The 22,690-nt window shown below is 44.4% G+C and overlaps 1 protein-coding gene across 2 annotated transcripts; it reads left to right on the top strand.

Moving 5' to 3' along the window:
• Positions 1–848: 848 nt before the first annotated feature.
• Positions 849–22,690, top strand: RNPEPL1 (arginyl aminopeptidase like 1). 2 transcript variants are annotated; one of them, XR_008451288.1, is made up of 11 exons: positions 849–1,871; positions 9,207–9,347; positions 10,007–10,158; positions 10,580–10,696; positions 11,792–12,027; positions 14,354–14,467; positions 15,404–15,516; positions 16,417–16,525; positions 17,646–17,873; positions 18,164–18,418; positions 18,976–19,111. XR_008451288.1 is itself a non-coding variant. In XM_054074644.1 (11 exons), the coding sequence occupies exons 1-11, from the start codon at positions 864–866 to the stop codon at positions 19,246–19,248; spliced, it is 2,634 nt and encodes an 877-aa protein (XP_053930619.1). In that variant the 5' UTR covers positions 849–863; the 3' UTR covers positions 19,249–22,690. The 2 variants fall into 2 exon arrangements, 1 of the variants encoding a protein (XP_053930619.1); XM_054074644.1 differs by having other exon boundaries at positions 18,164–18,306; positions 18,976–22,690.

Genomic DNA, 22,690 nt, shown 5'->3' with positions numbered 1-22,690 from the left:
CCTGTCACTTGGGAGAAGAGGCCAGCTCCCTCCTCTCCACAACCTCCTTTCAGGTTGGTCTAGGATAATACTGCAGTATGTTTCACCCTTGGTTCAGCTGGAGACAGCAGTCACATTGCGCTGGGGCTACAGTTTCTGCCTCGAGTGTGACGATGCAGTGGGAACTCAGTTGGGAAATGGTGCAGGTGCCGCTGTTGGTAGCATAAAGCTTGGGAGACTTTTGGAATGTACCACTCTGCGTTCGCAAAACCCACAACAGTGTAATAAACGTTCCTGTGTCATGCAAAACTTGGGCCTTGGAGGTGCAGCAGAGGGAGGTAAAGTGAAAATAACTTACAGAAGCACCACTGTGAGGGACAGAGATTTCCTGTTCGCTGCCCCTGGGCTGTGGAGTTCACACCACGGTTACTTCCAGCGCACCTCCTTCCTTCCAGCTGTCTCCTGCCGTTGCCGCACAGAGAAACAAGCAGTTGGATAAATCTGATAACTTTGTCTTTTCTGATTCAGGGAGGCAGCAGCGGGTGGTGTGTGACTGTTTGCCTCCAGAAGGAAAGCTGGGAGGAGATGTCACACCTGAGCAGGGATCTGGGCTTAGTTTGGAGTGAGGATTGGAGCGTGGGGAGGATTGGGAGCTGGAGCAGCCAAGGCTGGGAGGGGAAGAGCCTCGGGGGCCCTTTCGTAGGTGAGGCGGGTGCAGCGCACGGGGCACAGATCCGGTACGGGCGGATCCGGTGCGAGAAGAGCGAGCAGGGGGCACAGCCCCGGTGCAGAGAGACCCGGTACAAGTGGAGCCGGTGCAGGGGGAGCGAGCAGGGGCACAGTCCCAATGCAGGGCGAGCGCAGGGAGCACGGCTCCCGTGCAGATGGACCCGGTGCAGAGGGCACGGAACTGGTACAGACGGATCCAGTGCAGAGGGAGCGAGGAGGGGGTTCACAGCCCCGGTGCAGGGGGCACGGACTCGGTACGGGCGGCCCCGGTGCAGATAGACTCAGTACAGGGGGCACGGAACCGGTACAAAGAGAGCGCGCAGGGGTCCCGGTCCCGGGCGAGCGCAGGGAGCACCGGGCACGGCTGCAGAGCGCCCGTCCCGCTCCGTGCGGGGCTCCCGCGGTGCGCGCGCAGGCGGCGGGCGGGGCCGCCCCGCACAGCGCCCCCTGCCGGCCGCGCCCGCGGCTCCGGGCCGGGCCCTGCGCTCCCTCGGCCGGTGCCGCGCGGGGCCTGCGCGGTCCTTCCCCTCCTCCCCGCCCCGGTCGCTCCGTCCGCCGGGGCCTCCCTCATCCCCGCCCGCCCATGGATTTCACATAGCAGCCGCCGCCGCCCCCGCCGCTCCATGGCGGCCCCGGCCCCGCGGCCGCCCGGGCTGTGCTGCTGCCGCAAGGGCTCGGCGCCCGGCCCGGAGGCTCCGCCGCCGCCTCCTCCCGAGCCTCCGCCGCCGGACGTGGCTTCGGCCTCGAGCTCGCAGCTGTTCGGGCTGCGGCACCTGCGGCTGGGGCTGGAGCTGCGCCCCGAGGCGCGGGCGCTGGCGGGGTGCCTGGTGCTGGAGCTGTGCGCGCTGCGCCCGCACCCCCGCGCCCTCGTGCTGGACGTGCACCCCGCGCTGCGCGTCCTCTCGGCCGCCTTCCGCCGCGCCCAGCCCGGGGAGGCGCCCTGCGCCTTCGCCTTCCAGCCCGGGGACGCGGCGCCCCCCCCGCCCGCAGAGCCGCCGCTGCCCGTGTTCGCGCGCCCGCCCGCCGCCGCCCGCCCGCTCGGCTTCAGGGTGGACCCCTTCACCGACTACGGGTCGTCCCTCACCGTCTCCCTGCCCGCCGCCCTGCAGCCGCACCAGCCCTTCCAGATCATCGTCCGCTACACCGCGGCCGACGGACCCGCCGTGAGCACCGGGGCGGGCCCGAGGGGCGGGGGGGGGGGACCGGGACCCGCTCCCCGTGCGGTGATCGGGAGCGTCGAGTCCCGCTCGTGTCCCCGCACGGGGCAGCCCCGGCGTTCGCACCGCCAGTCCGAACTCTTCCCGGGGGTCGGGCTGGGCGCCGTGACCGCGTCCCCGGGAGCTGCTCCGGCGGTCCCGCTGAGCGAAGAACCTTTTTCTAGTATCCGACCTGAGCCTCCCCGGGACATCTTCCTGCCGAACGAGTCCTATCATTGGTCACCTGAGAGAAGAGAGCAGCGCCTGCTCCTCCTCCTTCCCTTGTGAGGAAGCGGGGACTGCGATGAGGTCCCCCCTCGGTCTCCTTTTCTCCAGGCTGAACAGACCAAATGACTTCAGCTGCTCTTTATACTCTGCTCTCGTGAGACCCCACCTGGAGTACTGTGTCCAGTTCTGGAATCAGCAATATAAGAAGGATACGGAGCTGCTGGAATGGGCCCAGAGGCTATGAAGATGATGCGAGGGCTGGAGCACCTCTGTGATGAGGACAGGCTGAGAGAGTTGGGGCTGTTCAGCCTGGAGAAGAGAAGGCTCCGGGAATACTTATAGCGACCTTCCAGTACCTGAAGGAGCTACAGGAAAGCTGGAGAGGGACGTTTTACGATGGCGTGTAATGATAGGACAAGGGGAAATTGCTTTAAGGTGGAGGGGGAAGAGTTAGACTAGGTATTAGGAAGATGTTTTTCACGATGAGAGTGGTGAGGCACTGGCACAGGTTGCCCAGAGGAGCTCTGGATGCTCCCTTGCTGGAAGTGTTCAAGGCCAGGTTGGATGGGGCCTCAAGAAGCCTGGTCTGGTGGGAGGTGTCCCTGCCTGTGGCAGGGGAGTTGGAACTGGGTGATCGTTAAGGTCCTTTCCAACCCAAATCAGTCTACAGTTCATATGACTTCACCTCTATGATGGATGCTCAGGGAAACACCCTGGTCCTGCATAGGCAGCAGGAGATGCTTCACTGTCACCCCTCATTTTGTGTCCCTGTGCCTCCACTGCCTCTTCCCTCCTTGCTTGAGGGCCGCCTGCCCGCTGGGCAGCAACCTCTGTCCCTGTCTTGGCTGTGCCAGTCCCTGCCTGCTGCCACTGAGCCCTGTCTCTGTACTGCACCTCGTTTGGCAGGGATGCTTCTGCCAGCCAAGCTGCCCTCCCGCCTTCTGCCACCGCCGTGGTACCCCCTGGCTGTTCATCCCCACCACAGCAGTGCTTTTAAAGTCTTTTGTCCTTTAAGGGCGTTGCTGTTGTTGGCGAGGAGCGTGAAAATTTGAAAGCTCCTACTTTGGCTGAATTCTTCAGGACAAGTTACGTAATCCGCAAATGCAGGGAGTTTCCCTGTGGGTTTTGCCAGGTGCTTACAAAATCAGGCCTTGCACACCTATGCTGGTGTGCCAGCAAGCTGTGTTCAGGAGCTCTGAGAAGAGCACAGAGAGATTCCACATATTCTTACAAATTATCTCCTGGGAAAAGGGTGAGAAATGGCCCCAACCACCCGTTTCAAAGTGGCTGTGGGAGGTGCTTCCATGTCGGTGTGGGTTAGTCGTGTTCGGTAGTGAGATGCTTCGTAAATTCTGTCACTCCTTTTCCACCCTTGGTATTTAGAAGCACTTTGTGCTGGGCCTTTCAGATGCTCTTGTGCAAATCTTGTGTTTTTAAGAAGTTACAATAGTGGAAATAAATAGTTATCACTGGAACATCAGTTCTTCCTGTTCAGGTTGGAAATCCAACTGAAATGATTTTTGTCACATAGTTCATGAATCTATCTGAAAAAAGAAGTGGTTTTTTTTGAGAGTCCACCGATTTTGATGCCTAGTAGAATTGACTCTCGGCCTGCTGGTTTGGTATTGTTGCATTGGTCAAAACCAGTAAATGTGTGGATCTGTTTGACTGTTACAAATTATTTAACAAAAGCAGAGATTGAACATACTGGTTCCATGCAAAATAACCTAACGGCAAGTATATACTAGGTCTTTCATAAGGAAGGTGTTGCTGAACAGAATGAGTTTACTGGATCTTTTTCTGTCTAATTGTAATACTATGCTGAAGCTCACAAAAAGAACTTTGTAACATCCTCAGAATAATCTGAATAATCTTAATACATTGACTCACTCCAAATAGTGGGTTCTGTATGAAGATTTTAATTGACAGAAGTTTCTTTTTGTTGTATGGTGACCTTTTAACAGGCTGGTCCTTCCCGAAAAGTGCAAAAGTGAGGTGAAATTCTAGCATTTTAAAAATTCACATCTACTGATAAGTGAGGATATTGTTCCTTTTCAACTCTGGAGCTCCTACGTTTAATACTTCCATGTACACTAATCTGCTGTAGTTTTTCTGCACTGAAGAGGTGCGTGGGAGTCTGTGCCTTTCAGAGTCCACAGTCTGCTCAGAAGATTCTGGTCTTTATTTTTTTTTTTTTTTCAAGATTTTATGAAGAAACCTGTTGCTTTTGGCCACGCCATGCCTTGCTTATGGTGGGAAGGCTTTAAAGCCAGTTTGGTGCTGTTCCGTGCTCTATTATCGTTCTCAGTCTGGCTGACCATGCCTCCCAAAGTACACGGTAACTCCCCTCCTCTTGAACAAACTGTTGTATTTCAGGCTAGTCTGTGCTTTCTACTGGCTTTTGCCAGCCCCCTTGCTCTGTGCAGGCAGGAGTGATCTCAGATGTGAGGGGATACTAATCTGAGACTCTGCTTTAGAAATTATTTGAAAAGCACTAGAAGGGCACTGCTTGGTGTGATGTTTGTTTAGTCTCACCTTGCATTAACATGTTGCCTCCTTGGCTCTGCACACTAGTCCAGAGAGAATGTTCCATCTTTGAAGATGCTGAGAGCAGGGCATTTTTTCCATTCCCTCTGTTGTTTGTCCTTGTTTCCCCTGGATCAGACATGAGCTAGCTAGGTTCATCCTGCCTTTTAAAGCCTTTATTGTACCTTTCTTCAATGCTTTGGTTGAAATGAAGCTACAAGGACTAGTGTCAGAAGTTTGTTGATGGTTACAGTGTCAGGGGCATGCCCTGCCTTTTTTAAGTGGTACTGAAAAGTAGAAGCAGGCATACTCACTGCCATAAATCGTACCACATTTCCTCACTCGCTGTTGTAGATTTTGGCTGGCAAAATATTTGTCCTCGAGTAGCACCTGTTCTAGCCCTTCACGTTCAGCGCTGGATGCAGAGTCATTTCAGGCTGTTGTGGTGCTATCTGTAATTGCTGTTTATCATCATAGCATTGCATTTTAATGGGGATGAGTAACCCGTGTGTGTGAGGGTAAACCAGTTTATACTCATGTTCAGTATATTTCCTTGCATTCCCTCTTCTCTGCATGAGTGAAGCAGCTTTACAGTGTTAGATCTCTCACTTCTAAAAGATATATTTTCTTTGGCTTTTCTCTGAATATAATCTTTTTAGGTCAGGGTTTATTTTCTATGGGACCCTTAGCATGCTTGTGGGACCTATAAACCAGTAAATTCATGTTTACTGCTGCAGCACAGAGGTATTGGCAGTAAAATCAACAGCAAAGAGAGTAGTCTATTTAAAATTGGAAACCTACTGCCTTGATAAACTTGGTTTGAGCCATCTGGTTATGTTGTTCCACTGTCCCATTATTTGTCATGTAGAGGAAGGAGCCAAGATCTTTGGTTGTTTGATGGACATTGTGAGACAGCTGAGAGATTAAATCTGCCTTTCACAGAGCATTCCAGCTCCCTGTGCTGTTAGAAAACCATATGCTCAGTGCATCACCAATTCACTTCAGAAGTAAGGCTGTCATCAACACTGTGTATTCCTCATGGTGTGGGCTGAAGGCACATGCTGATCAGGTGTATCAGTGACAGTACTCCTGCTCTTCCCCCCCTTCTTTTCCCTCACCGCTTTACTTCTTGGTCCTACAGATACTCTTTCATAAGACTTTTTTTTTTTTTCCTTTTTCTTTTTCCTTTCCCAGGGAGGAAAATCTGCATCTGTCTCTTACCCACTGTGTCACACTTCTGATTTGGCAGCGCACATGTTAAGACCAGTGCTATTTTCTTCCCATAGCAACCTTAAATGCAAACCCTGCTCTGTGTTCTGGTATAAAAAAATGATGGCAGTTCCTCATCCTCGGGATTTAGCAAAAAGGACAGTCCTTTCTGCAGTGCTTGAAACTTCCCCAGCGTTCCATTGGATCTGTCCTGACTCCTCAGTCCTCCTAGAGTGACTTGCTGTCCAGTGTGCCTTGCTCCTGTCACATCCTCTGCATCTTAGATGTGTGGTTTACTTTGTCATCAGATGGGGCAGCCTGTTGTTTGTCTAGAACAGAAGCTGAGGCGTTGCAGCTCTCCTCGGGAACTTCATCAATAATGCAGATAGAAACATGGAGAGATTTAAAACTGAAAGAGGCTTAGCTAATTGCCTTTGTCATTTGCTGGGTTTGGGTAAACTATTATAATCTAAGTCAAAAGAAATTATATTCTTGGCAGGTGCCTTATAAAGGGTAAGTTTCTTTGCAGCATGTGGGCAGGGGGAAACCTGGACTGCCCAAAGCCTCTGTTCAGCAGAGGAACTAAGCAGCAGGTTTTCTTACCTGAAATGTGTCATAGAACAGCTTAAATATGTGAAATGGCTCTCCTATATACATGAAAAACTAGATAAAAATGATGAGCATTATGATGGCATCACATGTATTTCTGAAGAGGAGCACAGGAGGGATTTAGGTGTAGAGTAGCTGTCCTCATGTACTGCTCCACCCCCTGCCCCCAGCAGTACCCTCCTGCTTGCACTCCTTTCTGGGGTGTTGCTTACGCTCATTTTCCGCAGTCCATAGTCCTGCCTCTGTCCGCCAGCATAGCTTGCTCTATTTATATTACAGATCTATTTATATTGTTTCAGGATAACTTTCCTCATTGTTCCAAGTGCATCTGGAACGAGAGACGGAGGCTTGCCATGTAGCTGCAGACGCTAGGAAACGGGGGAAAAAAGTACATCATGCTTTGCAAATGTTTTTTTCCTCTTGGTCTTAGGGGCTGGTCGTTCATTTAACTTCAACCAAATGTCAGATGAAGCAGGACTGATTGAAAAGAAATTGTCCTTTAATTTATGGAGTTTATTGTAAACAAGTGTCAGCTTCTCCGTTCCCCTTTGCTTCCTGCTTATGTCTTTTTCCTGTGCTGGTTAGGGAGAACTTCCCCTTATCTCTCTGCTCTAAAGCCATCATCTGTCAACCCTTTTTCCTTCCTACTGGAGTACTGCAACTTAGGTCTAGTGGTCTCTGATTTCTTTGCTAGCCTTTTCTGTCCCTCAAAAAGGAAAGGAAACAGAACCTCCTGAGTCTCTTCAGCAGGGCCAACGACACAGATTGTAAGTCAGACTTTTTTTGATGCGAGCACAAAGCCACTGATCAGAGGAGTGCTTTTAAAAGTTGACGTTGGGGCAGATCTTCAAGAACTTAATTTCTGAGCCTCCTTTCTGGAGGCTCAGCCTCCCTGGCACTTGCATTTTTTTTCTGGATGTGTTCTGTGGGAAGCTATTATTTTCAAACTGTGGGTTTTAATGAGATGTGTGTCCCTAAATGCCTTCTGGAATAGTTGTCTCTAGTTCCACGATGTCACATCACAGAGGAGATATTAATTGCTGTGAAATGCAGGGATCCACGGAGTGGAAATCTGTAGCTATGCTGCACACCTCAGCTGTGACCTGGGGATCTGGCCAGTGATGTGCTGAAATGCAGCCTATAGATTTAAATAGTTGCATAGCCTTAGCCCTTGTGGTGCTAAGCGAGGCAAGATTTGTCAGGAAAAGTCACACAGTAAGCATGTTTCTGGCCCAAGATGCTTGAAACAGAAAAGGGTAATCTTAAATTCCAACATGAGAATGCTGCTCTAAGGCTAATTTTCCTTTTAGATAAAGAGTTTTAATTTTGTATTGCCTTCCACCTACAAACCCAAACATTTGGCAGTGCAAGTGTGAACCTCTAAATGAATAACTGAAAAAGGCTGGCAGTGTTTGCTTTCCTTCCCTTTCACTGATCCCCAGCGGGACTGCTGAAGAGGGTGATTTGGGAGAGGAGCACATTGGTGCCCAAGGAGAAGATTCTGAAGGCAAGGGAAGGAGATAACAAGGAATAACCTTACAGGGCAGAGAGAGAGAGGAAAAAAACTTCAACTTTCAGGTCACAGAGAGGTTAATTGGGGGACGGAATTGTAATGAATCATTAAAATGAGAGCAGACACATACCGGGACTTCTCTTCTGTAAGTATTTAATTGCTTTATTTTAAGGACCAGAACTGAATGAGTGTCTGCACTAACTGCAGTTCCCTGGATTTGGATTTATTGGTTGCTTTGATCTAAGATTTCAGCAGACTCAAAAATTTTATTCCTTGTGCTTGACTGTTCACAAGATTTCCAGTGGTTCCAGCTTTATTGCAGGTTTCACAATATTTGATATTTCCCATAAAAGTTCAGCTCCAGAGTTCTAGGATTACAAGAAAATCCTTATTTAAAGTTGTTTCTCCACTTCAAAGTTGGAGGCAGGGAGCATGTGAAACCATAAACATGACATTTGAAACAGAAAAACAAAAAAGGCAAATAACTGCACTTTTTCGTATTATTCTTAATCTGTCCTAACTATTTGCTGGGGGTTTGACTGATGGTTTATTTGCTGTTTGATACTGAAAACTGACATGCTCAGTGGTGGGTTCTGTTGTGGTTTGGGTTTTTTTGTGACCACCCAGAATCTCCTTATCCCCTCTGTAAAAGAGGCCTTCAGTGTCATTGACCAGATGTTTCTTATATATACTGACTTTTTTTGGGTAGTGTCAAAATGTTTGATTCTTCAGCCAACAGGGCAGTGTCAGGGTCAGAGATAGTGCTGTGTACACTGTTCAGCCTCGGCATTTTTTGATTTGTGAATTTGATGTTTTGGGTTTTTTTTCTGCAGCTTGCACTACACGACACCTACTGCCCCTGTTTGTGTTGAATTAAAACTACAAAGATATTCAGAGCACTCCCTCTTTGTTGTGTGGGTGTTTGTTAGGGACTTGTTATTAACCAAGCAAGTTGATACAGCAGAAACAGTGAGTGGCTAGCGTGGCGCCAGTTAGTGTTCAGAGAGTGACAAACCCCTCTGAGTGGTCACAACAGATAAACGGGAGTAGAAAGATGTATTGTTAGAAATGGAAATGTGCCCTGTGCCGGGTGTGCATCTGGGGAGCCAAGCAGGTCCTTCTCCACAGTTCTCCTGATTTCAGGGTTTGTTATTTGGCAGTTCATGCTTGTGATTTTGTCCCTTTCCTCACCTCTTCTTCACATCTTATTTCAACAGATATGGTGGCTGGATCCAGAACTGACGTATGGCAATGCCAAGCCGTTTGTCTTCACACAGGGCCACTCAGTCTGTAACCGGTCTTTCTTCCCCTGCTTTGACACACCAGCAGTGAAATGTACCTATTCTGCTACTGTCAAGGTACTTGACCAGATGGATGTCAGTGGTTCATGGAGCATTTATCTGCTGTAAATTTGTGAAAGCATAGATATGTTGTGTGGAAATATGATACGAAATATTAATTGTGACACACTGTTATAAAAAATCCAGGAGTTTTTAGATCCCAAATGCTGGTTCTTGAAACATAATCGGGTTACGGCCACAGAGGCCACTCTCTTGTGTGTCGTGCTTGGATCTTGCCTTCTCTGTACTCAGCCCTGAAAGAGTAACCATTAAACAGATGATATGGTACTGAGAATTTGGATGGTCACTTCCAGTAGTTGTTATTGATGATAATACTCAACTGTATTTTACTGATTCTTGAAAGGAAAAAAATCCAAAGTTTTATGAAAGCAGCATCAAATAATGTTGCGTTTTGTGTGGATGAAATAGTTAGATATATGGGCACTTTCAGAGCAGCTGCATGCAATACAGGAGGAGTAATATTTTACATTGGTATATTTTAATGGGCTGGGTAGATGGTGGTATAAAAAAACTGCAGAAATCTTACATTTTGTGTTGTCTAAGTGATTGTTTTTAATGTATGTCCTCACGTGCATAGAAGAAAAAAACAGATCTGCTGCATAGTCATTCAATCGTGATCATCTGCTGAGGTCATGTGTATGATATTGGTCTTCCAGGCTCCAGCAGGCCTACAAGTGTTGATGAGTGCCACCCAAAGCACCTACTTAGAAGAGGAAGGTGTATATCAATTTTATATGGAATATCCAGTTCCTGCCTACCTAGTGGCCTTGGTGGCAGGAGACCTTATACATGCAGATATAGGTCCAAGGTAAGATGTGTAGCGAGTTGATTCTGCTTTTTGTGTCTCTGCAGTGCTTCAGGTAATTAGTAAATACTTTGTGTCATTGATAAGGGAACAATTGGGACTATGAGCTGTGGGTGTTCAGAGAGTTTGAGCTTTAGCTGGGTGTGAAGCACTACACTGGCACAGATACTTTCTTCTTTCACAAATATTGCTTATTGTCCTCCTTAGCCATTGCAGCTACTTGCCTCGTTGCCTTGAGGCACAATTTAAGGGATCTTTGATTATGTCTTCTTGTGTATCCATAGAGTGTTAGCCTGAGTCTGATGTGAGACCTCTTAGCACTATTACCATACATGGAAGCGTGGTGAGAAGTCAGGGTGGTTTTTTTTCTGAGAGATAAATCAGTTTGCTGAAGTATCACCTGATGTTTTCTGTTTTCTGACAGGAGCAGAGTGTGGGCAGAGCCTTGTCTGCTGCCAACAGCCATCAGCAAGCTTTCTGGCATGGTTGAGCGCTGGTTGACTGCTGCAGAGAGTCTGTATGGCCCATATATATGGGGAAGGTGAGTTTAGTAAGTCTCCCAGAAATTTGTAATGGGAACAAAATAAAACCATCTTAAGAAATGATCACGATTTCTCCCTACAGTAGCACTTGCAGGGCAACTGAGCCCCTCAACTTACAGCACTGTAGTAGCTGGAAACAAACTGTGGAGTTTTGTCTCTGCAAGCCTCTGCCGTGGAGGCACGGGCTGTTTTGCCTGGTGTGGTGGGCACAACTGGAGGTTTCTAAACAGTAGAGCTTTCCTCAGGAGTGAAGGTTTTTCATACCATAGCATTTTGTGGTGCAAGTCCAACATTAGACTGGGTACTATCTAAAATGTATGGCAGTTTTATTTATTTATCTTTTTTATTTTTACATATGTTACTTGACATATTATATATTTATTGTGGTATGCCTGAGGCTGCTGAAAACCTGACCCAGTACAGACTCATTGAGAGTCCTTAAAAACAACATTCATAGTTTCTGAAGTTAAGCTTGACTTACGAGTAAAAGAGAAGTTTTTTGAGAGAACAGTTTCATTCTTTGGATGGGAGAAAATGTTTACAAAGGCTTCCTATATTGCTTTGCTAAAGGTAAGCAGAAAGAACTTGTTGTTGTCGGCTTACAAAATGTTGCTTGAAATAATCTGAGCAGGTGGCCCAGTGTGCCGGTGGTGATCATTGGTGGAAAAAATTAGAAAACAAAACAAATAGCATTGTTATATTCTGAAGCAGATAGGCTAGCCTTGACATTGTGTATGTGAGTAGTGTATGTAGAATAAAATTAGTGTTTCTGGCTCTCAGGTAGACAACTTTGGATGAGTTTGCGTGTGTGAAGGGAGCATGATGCTTCTAGGAAGTGCTGGGTCTGTTGCATATGAAAAGACTGTCTAGTCTTACATCCAAAAGTGAGCCAGTCCTTGGCCAACAGAATAAACTCTGTGATCCGCTGATCAGTAGAATTAGGCACCATTGGTCTGGAAAGTTCATTCCTGAAGTGACAAAAAACACTGACGAGCCTTCCCTAAGGGAACAAGAGAAGGTTTCTGTGTACGTCTTTTGAAATAGCTGTAATTTACTTATTTCCTCTCTTTTTTCTTCTCTTTTCCTGATTTTAGATATGACATTGTTTTTCTTCCTCCATCCTTCCCTATTGTTGCCATGGAAAACCCATGCCTGACCTTCATAATCTCTTCCATTCTGGAGAGCGATGAGTTTTTGATCATTGATGTCATTCATGAAGTTGCCCACAGCTGGTTTGGAAATGCAGTCACCAATGCTACATGGGAGGAGATGTGGCTGAGCGAAGGGCTAGCCACTTACGCACAGCGCCGGATCACTACAGAGACCTATGGTATGGCTGCAGAAATGCTGCTTCTTACGATGTGTCTAACCAATAATTGAGCGTTGCCTGCACAGAATATTTGCCTTCGGAGCTCAAAAGTCTATAGGAAGCTGATTTTCTTTTTTTCATTTCCGGAACACACACATGTCCCCGAACTTTGCATTGAACATCTGGATACTTACAGTCTTCGCTTTGGGTTCAGTCTGATGCACCTGATGCATCTGGTTCACCTGATGCAGTGATAGGGGCTTTGAAAGAGGTGTGTTAGCACAGCACTGTAGGGGTGTTCAAAGGAAAGTCGGAACTACTATTGGGTACGAGGCAGGTGTCCATATGACAGAGCAAGGTGAGCAGAGGATGCTTCAGAGAAAGATGTATCATCTTATCATGGCTACATTGTGAAATGACTGTCCTCTGAACAAGTGTTTTTCTAATCCTGATCAGTTAGTAGCTACCAGCTGTTGGACAGAATGATGGCAATGGCCCTTTTTAAAAAATAAAAGAAGTATACATCTACATACATGTATGCTTATCTATTTAAGGCTTCCTGTAGAATTGTACAGCCCTGCCTTTGCTTTGTCAGTGGATTTCGCAGGTCAATTATATGGTGCTTTCTTTAAAATATATTGTTTTTGGTTTTTTGATTTTTATGGAAGTGAATAATGGGAACATGTGTTTCTCTTGTTTGTCCTGTAATGTTCTTAAAAGCCTGTACCATGTGTATTCTCATGCATCTGCTGTAAACAATCTTGGAAAAATTCCTGGAAATCTTGGCAGTGAGAGTGTTTAGAAGGATGCCTTTATTTTTATTAATGTGTATGGTTTTTGGAGATGAGCTGATGATATTGAAGTTTAGGGAAGGAAGTGCTCTGAGCAAATGTGGAGATGTTATATATTATATACCTTTGAAAGCTGTTTTGTGTTTAGCAAGTCTCAGTGGCTAGGACTGTTCTTACAAGTCATATAACGTGGCAATGATATAAATAGGTCAGAAGATACTGAGCTGTTCTCTAATTCCCATCTATGTCTGTCTGTCTGACACATGACAAGATCCTTGCTGATTTTGGTATATTCTCTTGAAATTTAGAACTGGTTGTTTCAAGAAGCAATTGTTCAGAAAACTAGAAAGTGCCTTTCCCTGTGCCATTCTTTAGCAAGCTCTTTTTGCACTTTATTTTGTTTTTAGGACAAACCTCTGATCTAAAACTTGCCATTTCTGACATTTCTGGAGTATCTTCTGCTGTTAATAAAAAGGAATCTTTGTAATTATGTTATGTACAGAAATTGTGTCCAGAGACTACCACACTTCTTGGATCTTGCTAAAATCTCCTCCCTTTAGCTTGAAGTAGTTGCGCTTAAGAATAGCTATCCTGCTTCTTGCTTCCCCCTGTGAAGCAAATCTGCCTCTTTCTAAGCCAGTACAGATTATTCCATCTTCCAAATATATTTTAGTTCTAATTCTCATTATGCTTATATCAAATTCCTGTGTACATCAAGACTCTGATATTGTGCCTATGTAACAAGCCCTATTGTGGAAGTTGAAGACTTAGCGAAGAAAGCTAAAACGTATGTAGTGCTGTATGTTAAATATCTTCTGAATTTGAAAATCGTTTTCCGCAAGCTTTTACATCTGCAAGGGCATAGGAAAGTTCTCTTGACTTGCCTGTGTAATACGGCTAGTTTGGCTCAAAAGCATGGAATGCTGTAGACTGTAGTTAGATAGAATAGAAAGAGTAGCCTCCCCAGCTGTGGCTGTAAAAGAAGTCCTAATGAATGGAAAGTGAAAATCATATGATACTGTATGGGTAGGATGCTTAAAAAAGCATCTATAGGATCTGCAATATACTAACTAATTGTAATCCTTTTCTGTTTTCACCCAAGAGGTGACATTCACTTAATAATATCCTTGGCACTGAATATGGAATCGTGTGTCTGCTATTCAACCAGTGCTATAACTTTTTTGTAAGCAGTTGTACAGGTAGCTTTCAAGGAGCAATCAATACTTATTCCAGTGCTGCTCTGTTTATCTTGCAAGGACTGATAAGGTGATGTCAGTGATGAAAACTAAGCTAAAGTTTACATACTACTTTGTTTTTCAGTTCAGCTGCATAATCAGAATGAATACATGTGCTGGTTTAGGTTCTGGCTTTCATTACAAATTGCAAGGATTTTTTTGCACTCAGGTTTCTCTGCTGTTACATCACTGTTGTTCTGTCTCACTATTGTTGTATCTTTTACACTTTCAGTAGCTTTTATGTTGTACCTGTGTTAGTTCTAAACAGGTTTGGTTTTCCTTGTCATTTTTCCTCAATTAATAAGTATCTTTCTGTGGTAGGAGCTGCCTTCACATGTTTGGAGACTGCATTCCGTCTTGATGCTCTCCACAGACAGATGAAGCTCCTTGGAGAAGACAACCCAGTTAGCAAGCTTCAGGTCAAACTGGAGCCAGGTAGTGCTTTTGGCTGAAGCTGTTGTACACAAAATTTCTGTATAATGATGCTGGAACATAGACAACCCCCCATAATTTTTACATATCCTTTATTAAAGAAAGGAAAAAGAAGTACTGGTTTGATAACCAGTCTAAAAGTAAACACAGATACTTGTCTTGAAATTTTCTTCAAAGTTGGCTAATTCATCTTTCTAAATATTGTTCTTCTTAAGAACAGAAAAGGCTCGCTGAGTAGAAACAGAGCGTGAAGAACAACCTTGAAAGCTGTGTGGTTTTGAGCTTCTGAATGTGTAAAATAACATACCTTATTATGAAAGTATTTGGAAACATCATATAGAATTCTGTGCTGTTAAATGTTGCTCTTATGTGTTCATGTAAGAACTACATTTGTATGCATAAGCATATGGATAAACAGATGTACTTGCTTTCCTGCTGAGTTTCCTAAGATGTTTCCTAAAAATCCTGCCACTTTCCTAAAGTGCAAGTGGAGATAATATTGGAACCAAATGGAATGGGAAGGCATGTGTTTGAAGTATCATAAAAGGAATGAGTAGTGATTACCTTATATTGAAAGCTTTAAAAATTTGTGGTATGGTGATTCCCTGCATTTGGTACTGAAGAAAAAGGATTAGTCTTCAAATTCCAGGTGTGTTTTCAGTGACTTCTAAATTTGAAGTGACTTGTTCCATTGGGAATCAATACTTTCTTTACAAAGATGGATTTCTTTTTTTTCCAGTTTTCATTTGGTTTTCAGCCTGTGTGTTTGCTTCCATTTAATTTACTGCAGTAAGTGAAATGTACTGACGATAGGCTTGTTTTGCCTTTAAGCCAGTACATCTCAACTCGGTGGTCTCTGAGGGGTCTTTATACCTGGAAGGGTTGGAAATTAGTGTCCTCATTAGAGTATCTTATAATATTGTTGTTGTCTCCTTTCAGGTGTCAATCCTAGTAACTTAATGAACCTCTTCACCTATGAGAAAGGCTACTGCTTTGTTTACTACCTGTCCCAGCTCTGTGGTGACCCAAGACACTTTGACTCCTTCCTAAGAGTGAGTGTGAATAAGCCTGTGTTTCTCTTGAGATTTAGAGCTGCTTTTTTTCCCCTCAGGTTTTCTCACTGTGGCTAATTGATGGGTAAAGTTGAATACAAGTGTGTCTGAGATGGAAGAATGGTGTGGGCCTGTCAGCCTAGATGATTCCTTCTATGATGTTTCTCTTGGGTGAATGTGCTTTTGCTCTTTTTTCATCTCAGATTCTGAGCTCATGAGGTGCCCAATACATAGTAGTGTGGGTTTTTTTACCTCTTATTCTGTGCTCAAAATAACTACAAAGCTGTTCCAGTATAGATTGTCTGTGACCAGAATGATGTGACTTCATTAAATGCTAAAAAGTATTAGTGTGTGTTTTTTGAGCCATGGTGACAAAGGGCATGGTTTCCCACATTGGGGAAATGCTTTGGATCACATTTGCAAAATGAAAATCATGTCAGTTATTGACTTCTTTTTGAAAAGTGACACAAGTAATTGTTTTTTGTTTTACTGCATGCATGTTTTTCATGTCCTTCCCATCCATCCCCTGTTCCATCTTTCTCTTATCTTTTTGTTCTGTAAATATGACTTTAGTCCATAATCTACCAGTGAATAGTACAATATCCAGCTGTGTTCTGACTTTTCACTAGTGTCAAGCGCAAGAAAACATTCCTTCCTTTGATATGTAAATGTATCTGTGATCTGTATCAGAAAAAAACCCCTGCACTCAGTGTATTTGCAGCTACCCAATTATTTTCTTGTTCTGGTGCTCTATTTTTCTTGATTTTTTTTTTTTTTTAAACCTTCCAAATACTTGTTCTTACACTTCCATCTCTACTTTTTTTTATTACATGCACTGTTTCTACATCAAAAGGAAGCTGTCTTTCTCCTAACCATAGTTTATCCTTTTTACTGTTTCAGGCCTACATTGAGAAGTACAAATTTACCAGTGTTGTGGCTCAAGATCTTCTGGATTCTTTCCTGAATTATTTTCCAGAGCTGAAAGAGCAATGTGTTGAGAGCAAAGCAGGTAGGAAATTTACTTAGCTAACTGTAAATCTGGATGATAAATTTTGTGCTGGGCTTGGAGGATGCATGAAAAAAATGCTAAGGTGAACCAAACCCTTTGGCAACAGCCAGATGTTTGTGATAGAAATGGTCGTGGTGATTTATTGTTACTGCCTCTGTGCTGTGGAGTGGCATCGTCTTAAATTGCTGACAGTTTTGGCATTAATTGGCTGCATGGCCCTCTGTTAACTTTCTCATTAACTCATCTTTCACACTGCAGACAGAATGACCAGTGCATGTGAGATTTACACATGCTCAAATTCAAGGAGAAGGTGAACACGCTTTGAAACATCATCTATTTGAATTATGGAAAACGTGCTTTGAGAACTGTTAACTTTCCCCAAGGTCCTATCCATGCATGAAAAATCTCTTCCATGATGTTTCAACCTCCTTTATGTCCCCTTTTATAGCTGCTGGTGGATTTATGAAAGTTCTGTAATCTACCAGGTGCTTATTAGCCCACTTGCTTAAAGAAGTGATACTAATGTTCTCCTGTCATGTGTCTGTCCTTGCAAGTAATTATTGAACCCATGGGTCAGTTTAAACAAGACCAGCAGTGGAGTACAGCTCTTAGGGATCCTAGGTTTGTATGGGCTTTGTGGAAACTGCCTGTGGAGACATGTGGATCAGTGAGCCTACTGTGGGGAAAGCTGCAGCATGAGCTCAGTGGTTGTGTGTTTTACTTGGCCCACTGGTTGGCTAACAAGTTAACTGCAGCACGTGCTAAGTTTTGCCTGGCTGATATTCCGGGGATGCAGGAGAGAGAATTTTTAGAGTAGATGATGTGGAATGGGAAGTACTGCCAAGGGTCAGGAAAGTGTTGAGGTGGTAAAGGAGTCAACAGGAAGAGCTCTGTTGGAAACAGGCTCATGGTTAAATTTGGAGAGGTGATGCTGGCACCCTTCCATGTGTGGCGTAGCCCCATGAGACTGCTAAGGCTCTTACATCGCTGTAACTATAGGTTGGTCTGATTTGCTATTGCTAGAACCTCTCTTAACTGTGCTACAAGCAGTCCTGAACCTTGAGGCAGCCAAACCATCTGCAGACTCCTGCTCAACATTTTTTGGTGCTCCTCATTCCAGGACTGGAGTTTGAACGTTGGCTCAATGCTACAGGACCTCCGTTAGCTGAGCCAGACTTATCTCAGGGATCCAGTCTGACCAGACCAGTGGAGACACTCTTCAGACTCTGGACCACAGAGCCTCTGGACTCTGTTGCTGCTGCCAGCAGCGTTGACCTCACTAAATGGAGAACATTCCAAACTGTGCTTTTCTTGGACAGATTGCTGGATGGGTCACCACTACCACATGGTGAGTACTCTATCAGGATAGTAGAAACATATTCCTGGAATAATTAATTGAATTCTAAAGAGCCATACCCCTTGCTGACCTTATAATTCACATAAAGTCAGGGTGGATGGTGCCTTACACAACCTAATCTAGTGAAAGATGTCCCTCCCTGTGGCAGAGGGATCTTCAAAAGCCCTTCCCAACCCAAACCATTCTATGATTCCATGGTTTTATGATTCACTATTCTCTGATGACCCTCAGACTTGACAAAATAGGTCATAGTTCTTTCTCTGTGTGTGTGCTCTCTTCAGAGGTGATAAAAAAGCTTTCGGAATGTTACTCCTCTCAGCTGGACTCTATGAATGCAGAAATCCGTATCCGCTGGTTGCAGATTGTAGTCCGAAATGACTATTATCCAGACCTTTACAAAGTCCGTCGCTTCTTGGAAAACCAGGTACTAACTGCTGGATTAAAATCACTGCACCTCTCAGTGCATGAGACATGTGCATGAGACATGCGACGTGAAAGACCTTGGAACTTCTGCTTCCTGGCCAAGTGTAGACCAGGTGTGTTGCGAAGGGGCTGAGCATGGCTCACCTGCTAGCGGGTGGGAGGAATGGGCAGATGTAATTTGAAATGCCTACAGATAATCTCTGCTTCTCTAGCCTAACTCAATACCCTTATCCCACCTCTGCCCGGTGCATTTTTTGTGTTGCTTTGTAGCAGCCATGGCTTTTCCAGACCAGAAATTTTCACACTGCTAAATCAGGTGATTTTTTTGCATATTTACACTTCAAGCAAGGCTAGGGCTCATTGATTTCCTTTCAGTAATTTTTATTGTACAGGAGCAAGAGTTTAGTGCATGTGTTCACTGTGGTCTCTTCTCTTTGGACTTTTAAAAATGGTTTTGTTATTTCTGGAAGTAGCTCAGTCTTAGAGAGCAATATCACTCAAAACTCATTTCACTAAACTTACTCCAAATAGACTCGGCTGTCTTTTGAAGCAGTGTGTTGCTTGTCTCCAATCTGAAGTCATTCCGGGCTGTTGAAATGTAGCTGTAGAAGAGCTGAACCTCTTGACTGTTATTGAAGTGATATTATCCAGTTTTCCTTTTTTTTTCCAGATGTCTCGGATGTACACAATTCCACTTTATGAGGACCTTTGCACTGGCACCCTCAAGTCTTTTGCCTTAGAAATTTTTTACCAGACCCAAAACCAGCTGCACCCAAATTTGCGGAAAACCATCCAACAGATCTTATCACAGGGCTTGAATCCCCTTCCTGCCATAGACACTACAACAGTCACTACAGACACACCAGCAATGGTGCTTGAGGACAAAGTCTCAGAGGCCACGAATGGTGCCATTTCACTCAGGGATGTTAATGTGTCTGCTTAGATCACCAGCTCATGCCAGCCATGAAGCTTGAAAATGGGGACAGAGGAAAGATACAAGTGTTGCCTCCTTTCCCTCAGCCCTGCAGCTTCAGTGTGGTGTTGTAACTGGATTTCTCTCCCAAAACACAAAGCAAATGTGCCTTCAAATATCCGGTGTGCGACATTGCCAGGTTTCAGAGAACTCCTTCAGCTGTGGGATGGATATTTGGAATCAGTTTATACTGATCAGAGACTCCTGGGCAGTTGCTTCTCCATGGAAAGTGGATACTTCCCTTTCCTGAGGCTCTTCTGGGTGGTTTCTCCAAGTCTGTTTGGTGGTTTTGGTTTGGGGTTTTTTTGTCTTTTTTGTCTGAGGCCACTGAGGCATGTCCTGCTTGCTGTGTGTGTGTTGCTGGGGAGCAAATTTGTGTCAGCTGCCATTATCCTGGTATTAGGGCTGAAGTTCTACAAAGGGCAGACTCAGGAATAGCCAGCGGCAGCAAACATGTTTTCATATTATGCTCCTTACTGTGACAGAGGTATTATGATCTAGGAGGTAGGGGACTAATGCTTAAATAATTAAGAAACTAATTTTAAATAGCTCCTGTTCCCCCCTGCCCCAGGTGGCTAAATAATAATAATGCTTTTTATATATATATATATAAGTACATATATATATATATAAAAGAACAAGGAAACCTTATGATGGATTTTAAATCCTTCTGTAGTTAGCCCTACCCTCAGTTTTCCCTTTGCACTCAATGGGACAAGCAATAAAGAAAAGTATAGGCTCGAATTTCAAAAACTTTAAATTTAGGTGCCCAAATGCCATCAATTCTGGTACTAGCTGGACGCCTAAATCTATTTAACTGTTTTGACAAGTCTAGCTGCAGCCTTTGTTGGTGTGTTAGGATGTGTAGCACGTGCGTTCGTCAGATGCACTGTCTTCTATTCTGTCCTTTTGGAAGAATTAACAGGACCTTTAATTTATTTTTTAAAGATCCCTAGCATGTGTTGGGCCTGTAAGTCACCATGGAGAGATCCATGCTAAATTTTTACTGCCTTGAATAATATTTGCCTGAATAACAGCTGCCCTGTCATACAGTACCCTGAGAGAAGCACCCTCTTTCTTGATGTGAAACTTTTAGGCCCCGCTTTACCTGAGTCTGTTTTCTGACTTACAGTGGTGGTAAGATGGCATTTCATTTACACAGCAGATCTCTTGATCACCGGCCAGGCATGCAAGATGGGGAAACACTGTCTTCTGTCTGCGTTGTTTGGTCTCAGGAAGCTGAGGGCAAAGCACCATTGGTATTCCAGAGTACAGGTGATGGTTCTTAGACTCTGTGCCACATTGTTTTTAATGTGAGGGTATCTGTGTGCCTCGTGGTGAGCTCTCATGAAGCATCTCTGAGCTGACATATCACCAGGATAGAGGACTAGTTTGAATAAAAAGTGAAACGTGGAAGAGGCTCTGCTCAAGGAGATGTGAGAGAGAAGTTGTTATATACTTTGGGGCAGATTTTAGCCCTGCATGGGGATCTACATAGCACAGAAAGAGGGGAAATTTGGGAGATTTTTTTTTTTTCCACCAAAAGTATCTGTTTACACCCATGTGTAGATGGGAACTTAGGTGCTGTTACTGGATCTGCATTCTCTGGCTTTAAATGAATTTGGACTTCACCATAGCCTTAGCCTGGGCTGAACTGGGATAAAGCAATAATTAACTCAGGCCACTGAAGTGCTTCATTAGTTTTCAAAATGGGCCATCAGCATCGTTGGGCTTCAGAACTCTGAGCACTGCTCTTTGCTCCTTGAACGGGATTATTTCTTTCGTTCTGTTTTGTCTTCCCAGAAAGAATGGAGAATGATGTTTTCTGTACAAATCTCTTTCTTTTTTATTTGTTGTTCTATTGAAAGAGATTTTTGCAGGCTGACTTTCCACTACCTGAGTTGCCGCTGTTGGTGCTGCGTCTCCTGGACCCCACTGGCAGCAGCAGCAGCCTGGCCAAGACCAGTAACCACTAGCATCTTTTGGAGCCCCAGGCCTCCATTTTAACATGGTTTTTTTTTTGTGGGAGAATGTATGTGACCCTGGTGGGAATTTTTAATTTACATGGATGCCTTATGATGATTGTCAAATTAAACTAAGCTTTGTGACAAGTTTAGCGTTTTGGGCAGTTTTTAAGCGTCCCTACTATGGATGTGTGGAAGAGCCAACTTGGTACGTTCTTTGCTTTGTCCTTTTCTGGAGTGCAGCATAGAAGGAGTTGGAAAGCTATTTAAAAGCTGTACAGCAAGGATATTGGTTTATCTGTTGTTACTACAACCAACTGAAATACATCACATCAGCCTCGTGTTTGAGTATACATGCATCAGAGTGGGGAAATACTGACGGAACCCAACAGACTTTCCCGACTAAAGAACACGAGATCTAAGTTAGTGTTTCTGCTCTGATCTCTGTGAGATCCCATCAGATGGCTATTACTTGATTTCATTGCAGCCTTCATCAGAGTGACATGAGGTCTACAAATATCACTTGTGGAAAAGCTCTGAAGAGCCAAACCCTTTAATAAAATGGAGTATTATTTTTTTTTAGCATTTCATAGCCACATTGGTTAAAATATTAAGAATAGTTCTTGTTAGCTACAGCTGTTACTCTGTTAAGCTTGTATCAGCCATTTTACTGTCATGATACATTGCAACATCCTAACCATGCACTCTATTAACCCAGATCAATTCTACCAAGCATCCCAGACATTCTGATGTAACCAGAATGTTCTTATGTTCTCGCACTGCAGTGACTTTTGCCATTGCCTCATTTGGATAACACAGGACCTTCTGTACATCTATACTAAGCACATGTACTGCACAGTTCACCTAGGTCCAGTGCAATTCTTCAGTCTGTTTTCCCTCTTCGTATTTGTTGAAAGATAAAACAACCCAATACAGTCAACAGAAATCACATGACTCTTGTTTTCACACCTCTTACTACAGATTGATAAAAGCTCAGTCATTATGACCACAACATCAGACTTTGTGTACAAAAGAAACTACAGTATCAGATTTATCAAGCCACTGTCCTCTGAGACATAAGAGTATTTTTCTCTTGGGAGGACCCAATTTAAATGACACTGAATTTGTTGAAGCCCCAGGTATGTTGTTTTAACTTCTGATTATCTGCATTTCTAAAACTGCACACCTAATTTCTTGTTTGGATTTGTCTAGTTTCACCTTCCAGCTCTGGAAGCTACTGCTTTTCTTTACTGTTACTAAATTCTTTTCTGTCTAAGTAGATCTTAGCTCTTAAAGAGAACAGATTGAATTGTTTTGTCTCTTGCTGCAAGGTATGTCTCCCACACTTCGTGTATTGCTTTAGCTCTAGGGTGCAGCGTGATGTTTCAGCATCCTTTTAAAGTGGAAATTGCACAGTTTCTCAGAAATTACCCCAAATGCTGCTGTGT

Source organism: Cuculus canorus, chromosome 9, assembly GCF_017976375.1.
Source record: "Cuculus canorus isolate bCucCan1 chromosome 9, bCucCan1.pri, whole genome shotgun sequence".
NCBI lineage: Eukaryota > Metazoa > Chordata > Aves > Cuculiformes > Cuculidae > Cuculus > Cuculus canorus.
The sequence above is the reverse complement of the archived record's forward strand: the minus strand, read 5'-3'. Positions and strand labels throughout refer to the sequence as shown.